Source organism: Salmo salar, unplaced genomic scaffold, assembly GCF_905237065.1.
Source record: "Salmo salar unplaced genomic scaffold, Ssal_v3.1, whole genome shotgun sequence".
Taxonomy (NCBI): domain Eukaryota; kingdom Metazoa; phylum Chordata; class Actinopteri; order Salmoniformes; family Salmonidae; genus Salmo; species Salmo salar.
The window spans coordinates 163201-174817 of record NW_025547605.1 but is presented as its reverse complement, the minus strand read 5'-3'; the positions used below and the strand labels follow the sequence as shown (position 1 = coordinate 174817).

General features: G+C 44.0%; 1 protein-coding gene across 1 annotated transcript; it reads left to right on the top strand.

Moving 5' to 3' along the window:
• The first annotated feature begins 486 nt into the window (after nt 1-486).
• Nucleotides 487-2871, top strand: LOC123732090 (uncharacterized). The gene is made up of 3 exons (XM_045711425.1): nt 487-560; nt 660-2531; nt 2582-2871. Exons 2-3 carry the CDS (start codon nt 1259-1261, stop codon nt 2869-2871), a joined length of 1563 nt encoding a protein of 520 aa, XP_045567381.1. The 5' UTR covers nt 487-560; nt 660-1258.
• Nucleotides 2872-11617: the final 8746 nt, after the last annotated feature.

Sequence of the window (11617 nt, the reverse complement as noted above, 5' to 3'; positions counted from 1 at the left end):
TGTGATATCACTATTCTAAAAACTGATGGACAATGATTTTAAGGTAATATGTCAAATGCCCGTATTCTCATATTTTAAAAATGTGTATATTTCGTATATATGTTAATATTATCTAACGTCTGTAGGCTCGCAATCCTTTACACAGATGCTCCGTGGGCTAGATGATTTGGAACCGAATTTGTCAGAGAGGGATTCTCAGAATCAAACTGCCTGCAGCGCCGAAAGCAGCCAGTCTCCGTCACACTATTGTAGACGTAAGTTCAATAGTAAAAAATCCCTAAGAAAATGTATACATTAAAAACAAAAAGTGTGAACCCTATATTAAAAGCTATTTTTGTGTTTACAGCGGACAGACCCAAAAGAAGGATCACGGGTGCTTCGTGTACTCTGAACGAGGACATCGATGCTATTCTGCCTTTCTGTTCGAACGGGTTTACCCTAACACCACCCAGGAACCAAGCGACATATTTCCGCCCCAAAACATCGGGCGCAAGTGCATTGCGAAGAATCTCCCAGGCCCAAAAAGTTACTTCTTCAAGAAACGGCCCTACACGGACATGGTATGAAGCCCTTATGTTATTAGTAATACAGAGTTTATTATAATTTATACATTTTTATGATTGAAAATGCTAAAACAATGACAAATAATGTTTTTACAGACTCCTCCCCGGCGTATAACGGCACAGAAGACCATACACACCGAGAACCCGCAGAGGATTTCGGAGCGCCTGACATTCACAGTACAGAACAGAAACTTTACGTTTATAGCGCACAATTCTAGAGCATATGATTCGTACCTTCTTTTGAACCCTCTGATACAGCAAGGCGTTGCGCCCAGTGTCATAGCTCAAGGTAGTAAAATCTTGTGTTTTGTACACCCCGCTTTCAACCAGAGATACATTGACAGTTTAAGCTTCTTACCCATGAGATTGTCTCAAATGCCTGAGGCCTTGGGTTTTGAGAACTCTGTGAAAGGTTGGTTTCCCCATTTTTTTACATCTGAGGAGAATTTACACTATATAGGATCTTATCCGAGACCTGAAATGTACGGTTGTGATCAAATGTCTCCCAAAGAGCGAGAGAGATTCATGACATGGTACGAGACAGTATGTCACAGCACTTTTGATTTCCACAAAGAGATGGAGTCATACTGTGACAACGACGTGGTTATCCTTCGCGAGGGGTGCCTCAGATTCAGAGCAGAGGTCATCAAAGATGCAGGCATTGACCCCTGGAGTTGTACAACTATTGCATCGGCATGCATGAAAACCTATCGTACACACTTTCTACCTCTAGCATCTATAGCTATCCCTCGCCTGACAACTACCGATGCCAATTTAAGTCATACTCTAGTGGCTCCATTCAGTGGTTGGAGTACTTGGCCCAGGATAAAGACATTTTTATTCAACATGCTTTGAATAGGGGTGAGAAGGCGTTTGGGCCTTATCATGTAGATGGATACACACAGATTGACGGTGTTGAGACCGTGTTTGAGTACAACGGTTGTTTCTTCCACGGTTGTAAATCTTGCTTTGAGCCACAGGCCCTGTGTGTCCTAACCCAAAAGACTTTTGGTGAAATGTACCTAGAGTTTCAAGACAAATGTGAATCTTTACAGGCTACTTATGGTTTGAAAGGGAATGTGATGTGGGAGCATGAGTGGACCGCACTCAAAAAGTCTGATCCTCATGTTCGAGCTTTCCTTTCCAGCTTTGACCCACCAGAACCCTTGGAGCCACGACAGGCCCTGTATGGAGGCCGTACCAATGCTTTGACCTTGCGGTATGTAGCACAACCAGACGAGACAATAGGTTATGTAGATTTTACATCTCTTTATCCTCATGTAATGAGTTCCTCATGCTATCCTATGGGGCATCCTGAAATTATTCACCGCAACTTTGACTTACCCCAAAACTATTTTGGTCTGATTAAAGCAACGGTCTACCCACCTAGGGGTTTGTTTATACCAGTGTTGCCTTACAAGGGACCTCAAGGAAACATTTTCTTTCCCCTATGTCGCACCTGCAGTGAAAACAACAACCAGGAAAAGCCTTGTGATCACTCAGATCAGGAAAGAGCCCTTACAGCTGTCTGGGTTGCACCTGAATTCACAAAGGCTCTAGAGAAGGGGTATCGTGTGGCCAAAATCTTTGAAGTGTGGAACTTTTCCAGGAAATCAGACACTCTTTTTAAAGAGTACATCAAGACCTTCTTGAGATGCAAGCAGATGGCTTCAGGCTATCCTTCATCGGTCACAGATCAAGAGAGCAAAGACAAGTACATTCGAGACTATCACGACAGAGAAGGCATTCTTCTTGACCCTGACAGAATAGAGGTCAACAAGACCAAACGAAATGTGTCGAAATTGTACTTAAACTCTCTTTGGGGGAAGCTTTCGCAGAGATGCAATATGCTAACAACGTCGATCATTAAAGACCCCGAAGAATTTTTGGAATTTGTTTTTTCGGACCAATACGAAATTTCCCATTTTTCATTCTTGAGTCAAGACATTGCCTTGGTGCAATGGAGATGTAACACGAAGTGGGTTCTACCCCGGGTAATGTAAATGTGTTTCTTGCAGCATTTACCATGGCCTATGGCCGACTTGAACTGTACGCCCTCATAGAGCAGCTTCAGAGGAGGGTTCTTTACCATGACACAGACTCTGTGGTCTATGTAAGCAAACAGGGTGACTGGAGCCCCCCACTTAGCAACTATCTGGGTGGTTTAACGAGTGAACTCAAAGATGGCGACCATATCACAGAATGGTCCTCCTGTGGGCCCAAAAGCTATGCTTTTAGGACTAAAGACAATCACGTGGTGTTGAAAGCCAAAGGCGTGACTCAAAACTACGAAAATGCCCGCGTGTAAACTTGGAATCAATCACACGCTTGGTCGAGGGGTTCATAAACGATCGGAATAGTGACTTGGAGATTTTGAGCTCCTACAAAAAAATGGTTATGGATAAAAAGGGCTTCCATCTCAGGAATGCCCCACTTACTAAAATATTCAGGGTAGTCTATGACAAGAGACTGCTTTTTACCTAACAGGTCCACACTGCCCTTTGGCTACTGAGTATGCTACAAGCCCCAGCGTGTTAGGGCTAGGGGGCAGTATTGACACGGCCGGATAAAAACGTACCCGATTTAATCTGGTTACTACTCCTGCCCAGTAACTAGAATATGCATATAATTATTGGCTTTGGATGGAAAACACCCTAAAGTTTCTAAAACTGTTTGAATGGTGTCTGTGAGTATAACAGAACTCAAATGGCAGGCCAAAACCTGAGAAGATTCCATGCAGGAAGTGGCCTGTCTGACAAGTTGTGTTTCATCTTGGCTCTTTTTATTGAAGACTGAGGATCTTTGCTCTAACGTGACACTTCCTATGGCTCCCATAGGCTCTCAGAGCCCGGGAAAAAGCTGAACGATATCGAGGCAGCCTCTGGCTGAAACACGTTATCGCTTTTGGCAAGTGACCGATCAGAGAAATATGGGCTTAGGCGCGTGCCCGAGTTGACCCCATGCTTTATTTTCTTTCGTCTGTTTACCTAAACGCAGATTCCCGGTCAGAATATTATCGCTTTTTTATGAGAAAAATGGCATAAAAATTGATTTTAAACAGCGGTTGACATGCTTCGAAGTACGGTAATGGAATATTTCGTTTTTTTTTGTCACGAATTGCGCCATGCTCGTCACCCTTATTTACCCTTTCGGATAGTGTCTTGAACGCACGAACAAAACGCCGCTGTTTGGATATAACTATGGATTATTTTGAACCAAACCAACATTTGTTACTGAAGTAGAAGTCCTGGGAGTGCATTCTAACGAAGACAGCAAAGGTAATAACATTTTTCTTATAGTAAATCTGACTTTGGTGAGTGCTAAACTTGCTGGGTGTCTAAATAGCTAGCCCTGTGATGCCGGGCTATCTACTGAGAATATTGCAAAATGTGCTTTCACCGAAAAGCTATTTTAAAATCGGACATATCGAGTGCATAGAAGAGTTCTGTATCTATAATTCTTAAAATAATTGTTATGCTTTTTGTGAACGTTTATCGTGAGTAATTTAGTAAATTCACCTGCAGTGTTCGGTGGGAATGCTAGTCACATGCTAGTCACATGCTAATGTAAAAAGCTGGTTTTTGATATAAATATGAACTTGATTGAACAAAACATGCATGTATTGTATAACATAATGTCCTAGGGTTGTCATCTGATGAAGATCATCAAAGGTTAGTGCTGCATTTAGCTGTCTTCTGGGTTCAGAACTAGCATACCCCCGCAAACTTCCGGGAATTTACTAACAATTTACTAAATTACTCACGATAAACGTTCACAAAAGCATAACAATTATTTTAAGAATTATAGATAGAGAACTCCTCTATGCACTCGATATGTCCGATTTTAAAATAGCTTTTGGTGAAAGGACATTTTGCAATATTCTAAGTACATAGCCCAGCCATCACGGGCTAGCTATTTAGACACCCGGCAAGTTTAGCCTTCAACAAAATCAGATTTACTATAACAAAAATGTTATTACCTTTGTTGTCTTAGTCAGAATGCACTCCCAGGACTTCGACTTCAATAACAAATGTTGGTTTGGTCCCAAATAATCCATCGTTATATCCAAATAGCGGCGTTTTGTTCGTGTGTTCCAGACACTATCCAAAATGGTAAATCAGGGTTACGAGCATGGCGCAATTCGTGACAAAAAATTCTAAATATTCCATTACCGTACTTCGAAGCATGTCAACCGGCTGTTTAAAATCAATTTTTATGCAATTTATCTCGTAAAAAGCGATACTATTCCGACCGGGAATCTGCTTTCGGTAAACAGAGGAAAAACAGAAAGACGGGGGGCGGCCAGTGCACGCGCCTAAGCCCACTGTCCCTTGATCGGCCACTTGAGAAAGGCGATAATGTGTTTCAGCCTGGGGCTGGAATGACGACATTCAGGTTTTTCCCGGGCTCTGAGAGCCTATTGGAGCCGTGGGAAGTGTCACGTTACCGCAGAGATCCTAAGTTTTGGAAAGAGATGTCAAAGAAAGCCAATAAATGGTCAGACAGGCCACTTCCTGTAAAGGAATCTCTCAGGTTTTGACCTGCCATTTCAGTTCTGTTATACTCACAGACACCATTCAAACAGTTTTAGAAACTTTGGAGTGTTTTCTATCCAAAGCCAATAATTATATGCATATTCTAGTTACTGGGCAGGAGTAGTAACCAGATTAAATCGGGTACGTTTTTTATCCAGCCGTGTCAATACTGCCCCCTACCCCCAACAGGTTAACGAGAGTCTTGTCTTTAAAATGGTGTAAAATAGTCATATGTTTGAAAGTTTTTGCATTTTTGAGGTTTTTGAATAACGCGCCACGGGATTACACTGGCTGTTACGTAGGTGGGACGATTTGGTGCCACCTACCCTAGAGAGGTTAAAGCTTAAGATATAATGGCTGCTGTAGAAGGTTTTGACCCCCAGTTGCAACTACCATTTTCGGCCTTAATCGCAGGCCCCTCCAACAGTGGTAAAACTTGTTTTGTAAAAATTATTTTAGAGAATTCTGAACATGTGTTATCTCAGAAGCCTGACAATATTGTGTGGTGTTATTCATGTTATCAACCTATGTATGATGAATTGTTGAAGAAAATAAAAATCAAGTTTGTTGATGGAATAACTGAATCCCTGTCTGATGATGAACTTTTACCTCCACATAAAAACAAACTTCTGGTTTTGGACGATATGCTATTTGCAGGTAGCGAACATCCTGAAATTGCACGAGCATTTACCCAATATACTCATCATAGAAACCTGTCTGTGCTTTACTTGGTGCAGAATGTGTTTCACCAAGGTAAAAACAGCCGTACCATTAGTTTGAACGCCAATTACATGGTTTTGTTCAGAAACCCTAGAGACAAACTACAAATTAACACTCTAGCTCAGCAGATGTACCCGGGAAGGAAATCCTACTTCATGGATAGCTATGAGGACGCTACCAAATCGTGGATTTAAAAGCAAATACTCCAGAACACCTGAGGCTCCGAACAGGCCTGTTCCCGTGGGAGTGGCCGACGGTGTACATTCCTAAAAAGTAAACAATATGTCTCCGCGTTTAAAAAGAAACCTGCCCCTCTTGAGATCCCTAGTTGGGGCTACAGCTAAAGAACGGAAGGCCATCTTGGATCATTGTTCTTCAGATCTCATATTATCCCTATGTGAGATTGCTTTGAATCTTCTCAAAGGGCGCATTCCACTCACCCTGACCCAATTAAAACAATTAAAGAGACAAAACACCGCGATCAAACTCTTTGCCAGTAAAAGTGCAAGTCTTCAAAGGAAAAGACATACCATACCACAGTCTGGGGGTTTCTTCTACCATTGCTGCCAGGCGTGGGGGTTATCTTCTACCTTTACTCAGTATCGCCGTGTCCTTCATCACCAGCCTTATTGCTGCTAGACGCGGGGTTATCTTCTACCTTTACTCAGTATAGCCGTGTCCTTCATCACCAGCCTCATTGCTGCCAGGCGTGGGGGTTATCTTCTACCTTTACTCAGTATGGCTAACTAACACTAACACTACACTAATCAAGTCGTTTCGTTGTAATGTAATAGTTTCTACAGTGCTGCTAGTCGGTAGTAGTTGGCTAGCTAGCAGTGTTGACTAGCTAGCTAGCAGTGTTGACTACGTTAGGAGGACGAAAAATAGCTAGCCTCGATAATTACTCTAATTACTCTAAACTACACAATTATCTTTGATACAAAGACGGCTATGTAGCTAGCTAAGAAAAATTGCTCAGATCAAACAAACCAAACCGTTGTAATGTAATGAAGTGTAATATTACCTGTGGAGCGAAGCGAAGACCAGAGGACATTTCTCCAAAAAGTACTATCTTTGTCCCCATGTGCAGATGCAAACCGTAGTCTGGCTTTTTTTATGGCGGTTTTGGAGCAGTGGCTTCTTCCTTGCTGAGCGGCCTTTCAGGTTATGTCAATATAGGACCCGTTTTACTGTGGATATAGGTACTTTTGTACCTGTTTCCTCCAGCATCTTCACAAGGTCCTTTGCTGTTGTTCTGGGATTGATCTGCACTTTTCGCACCAAAGTACGTTCATCTCTAGGAGACAGAACGCGTCTCCTTCCTGAGCGGTATGACGGCTGCGTGGTCCCAAGGTGTTTATACTTGCATACTATTGTTTGCACAGATGACCGTGGCACCTTCAGGTGTTTGGAAATTGCTCCCAAGGATGAACCAGACTTGTGGAGGTCAACAACCAAAAAATTCTGAGGTCTAGGCTGATTTCTTTTGATTTTCCCATGATGTCAAGCAAATAGCTGACTTTGAAGGTAGGCCTTGAAATACATCCACAGGTACACCTCCAGTTGACTCAAATTATGTTAATTAGCCTATCGGAAGCTTAATTTTCTGAAATTTTCCAAGCTGTTTAAAGGCACAGTCAACTTAGTGTATGCAAACTTCTGACCCACTGGAATTGTGATACTGTGAATTATAAGTGAAATAATCTGTCATTAACAATTGTTGGAAAAATTACTTGTGTCATGCACAAAGTAGATGTCCTAACCGACTTGCCAAAACTATAGATTGATAACAAGAAATTTGTGGAGTGGTTGAAAAACGAGTTTTACTGACTCCAACCTAAGTGTATGTAAACTTCCGACTTCAAATTAATAAGCCTACGCACAATCCGTACGTACGTGGACTTGATATACACCTTGAACTAAATATGTCATTTAATTAGAGGTTGGCCTTTTTCTCTTTTTCCAGGCTTTATCAAACAAATTGGCAAACTTGAATATTGAATAAACAAAAAAACCTTTCAGGTTTTTCTCCTAGAACAGCCAAATAATACCAGGGTTCTAGAATAGAAACACCTGTATATAGAATAATACCAGGCTTCTGGAATAGAAACACCTGTATATAGAATAATACCAGGTTTCTCCCAGGCCCTACCACCTAGTGGCTTTCTGGAATAGAAACACCTGTATATAGAATAATACCAGGGTTCTCCCAGACCCTACCACCTAGTGGCTTTCTGGAATAGAAACACCTGTATATAGAATAATACCAGGGTTCTCCCAGGCCCTACCACCTAGTGGCTTTCTGGAATAGAAACACCTGTATATAGAATCATTCCAGGGTTCTCCTAGGCCCTACCACCTAGTGGGCTTTCTGGAATAGAAACACCTGTATATAGAATAATACCAGGGTTCTCCCAGGCCCTACCACCTAGTGGCTTTCTGGAATAGAAACACCTGTATATAGAATAATACCAGGGTTCTCCCAGGCCCTACCACCTAGTGGGCTTTCTGGAATAGAAACACCTGTATATAGAATAATACCAGGGTTCTCCTAGGCCCTACCACCTAGTGGCTTTCTGGAATAGAAACACCTGTATATAGAATAATACCAGGGTTCTCCCAGACCCTACCACCTAGTGGCTTTCTGGAATAGAAACACCTGTATATAGAATAATTCCAGGGTTCTCCCAGGCCCTACCACCTAGTGGCTTTCTGGAATAGAAACACCTCTATATAGAATAATACCAGGGTTCTCCTAGGCCCTACCACCTAGTGGCTTTCTGGAATAGAAACACCTGTATAGAGAATAATACCAGGGTTCTCCCAGGCCCTACCACCTAGTGGCTTTCTGGAATAGAAACACCTGTATATAGAATAATTCCAGGGTTCTCCTAGGCCCTACCACCTAGTGGCTTTCTGGAATAGAAACACCTGTATATAGAATAATACCAGGGTTCTCCCAGGCCCTACCACCTAGTGGGCTTTCTGGAATAGAAACACCTGTATATAGAATAATTCCAGGGTTCTCCTAGGCCCTACCACCTAGTGGCTTTCTGGAATAGAAACACCTGTATATAGAATAATACCAGGGTTCTCCCAGGCCCTACCACCTAGTGGCTTTCTGGAATAGAAACACCTGTATATAGAATAATACCAGGGTTCTCCTAGGCCCTACCACCTAGTGGCTTTCTGGAATAGAAACACCTGTATATCGTCTTTTAAAGGCCAATAAAGTATTGAGTGAATTTCATTCTCTACCTCTTCCAGGTCACAGTAGTTACAAAGTCTCTCCTCTACTATTCTAATACCGGCCTGTTGACACATGGAGGGTCAATATCCCTGTTCTTACCTGTGTACATAGTGATCTCTAATACCGGCCTGTTGACACATGGAGGGTCAATATCCCTGTTCTTACCTGTGTACATAGTGATCTCCGGCTGTAGGGTGGACATCAACTTTCTCTCAAACATTCATTTGTTCTTAATCAAACAAAAGTTTCTCAATTTAGGTTTATGATTTATCTCCTCCACCAATTTATTTTCATATAGCATCATCAGTTGTTTTTTAAATCTTTAATTTGGTTTTCATACAGATGTTCTTAGTCAGACAGTTGTGAAAGGTTTAGATTAGATGAGTTTATTAGTCACTTGTGATAGAGATGTAATTACAGGGTGAAAATCTGATACACCGGGATCAACAGTGCAGGTAAATATGTAACAAATAAATAGAGAAGTGAATGAGACACAACAATAACAATAATAGTAATAATAATAATATATGCACATTTACAACTGTAGCAATATACATTACCGTTGGGTGGTGGGGGCAGGGTAACAGTCTGTAATGTCCATTGGGTGGTAGGGGCAGGGTAACAGTCTGTAATATCCATTGGGTGGTGGGGGCAGGGTAATAGTCTGTAATGTCCATTGGGTGGTAGGGGCAGGGTAACAGTCTATAATGTCCATTGGGTGGTGGGGGCAGGGTAACAGTCTGTAATGTCCATTGGGTGGTGGGGGGGTCAGATCTGTAATGTCCATTGGGTGGTGGGGGCAGGGTAACAGTAAGTCTGTAATGTCCATTGGGTGGTGGGGGCAGGGTCAGGGTATCAGTCTGTAATGTCCATTGGGTGGTGGGGGCAGGGTAACAGGGTATCTGTAATGTCCATTGGGTGGTGGGGGCAGGGTAACAGACAGTCTGTAATGTCCATTGGGTGGTGGGGGCAGGGTAACAGTCTGCAATGTCCATTGGGTGGTGGGGGCAGGGTAACAGTCTGTAATGTCCATTGGGTGGTGGGGGCAGGGTAACAGTCTGTAATGTCCATTGGGTGGAGGGGGCAGGGTAACAGTCTGTAATGTCCATTGGGTGGTGGGGGCAGGGTAACAGTCTGTAATGTCCATTGGGTGGTGGGGGCAGGGTAACAGGGTATCATCTGTAATGTCCATTGGGTGGTGGGGGCAGGGTAACAGTCTGTAATGTCCATTGGGTGGTGGGGGCAGGGTAACAGGGTAACAGTCTGTAAAGTCCATTGGGTGGTGGGGGCAGGGTAACAGTCTGTAATGTCCATTGGGTGGTGGGGGCAGGGTAACAGGGTAACAGTCTGTAAAGTCCATTGGGTGGTGGGGGCAGGGTAACAGTCTGTAATGTCCATTGGGTGGTGGGGGCAGGGTAACAGGGTAACAGTCTGTAATGTCCATTGGGTGGTGGGGGCAGGGTAACAGTCTGTAATGTCCATTGGGTGGTGGGGGCAGGGTAACAGTCTGTAATGTCCATTGGGTGGTGGGGGCAGGGTAACAGTCAGCAATGTCCATTGGGTGGGGGCACGGGGGCAGGCTAACAGGGTAACAGTCTGTAAAGTCCATTGGGTGGTGGGGGCAGGGTAACAGTCTGTAATATCCATTGGGTGGTGTGGGCAGGGTAACAGTCTGTAATGTCCATTGGGTGGTGGGGGCAGGGTAACAGGGTAACAGTCTGTAATGTCCATTGGGTGGTGGGGGCAGGGTAACAGTCTGTAATGTCCATTGGGTGGTGGGGGGCAGGGTAACAGGGTAACAGTCTGTAATGTCCATTGGGTGTCTGGGTGGGCATACAGGGTAACAGTCTGTAATGTCCATTGGGTGGTGGGGCAGGGTAACAGTCTGTAATGTCCATTGGGTGGTGGGGGCAGGGTAACAGGGTAACAGTCTGTAATGTCCATTGGGTGGTGGGGGCAGGGTAACAGTCTGTAATGTCCATTGGGTGGTGGGGGCAGGGTAACAGTCTGTAATGTCCATTGGGTGGTGGGGGCAGGGTAACAGGGTATCAGTCTGTAATGTCCATTGGGTGGTGGGGGCAGGGTAACAGTCTGTAATGTCCATTGGGTGGTGGGGGCAGGGTAACAGTCTGTAATGTCCATTGGGTGGAGGGGGCAGGCTAACAGGGTAACAGTCTGTAAAGTCCATTGGGTGGTGGGGGCAGGGTAACAGTCTGTAAAGTCCATTGGGTGGTGGGGGCAGGGTAACAGTCTGTAATATCCATTGGGTGGTGGGGGCAGGGTCGTAACAGTCTGTAATGTCCATTGGGTGGTGGGGGCAGGTACGTAACAGTCTGTAATGTCCATTGGGTGGTGGGGGCAGGGTAACAGTCTGTAATGTCCATTGGGTGGTGGGGGCAGGGTAACAGGGTAACAGTCTGTAATGTCCATTGGGTGGTGGGGGCAGGGTAACAGGGTAACAGTCTGTAAAGTCCATTGGGTGGTGGGGGCAGGGCAGCAGGGTAACAGTCTGTAAAGTCCATTGGGTGGTGGGGGCAGGGTAGCAGGGT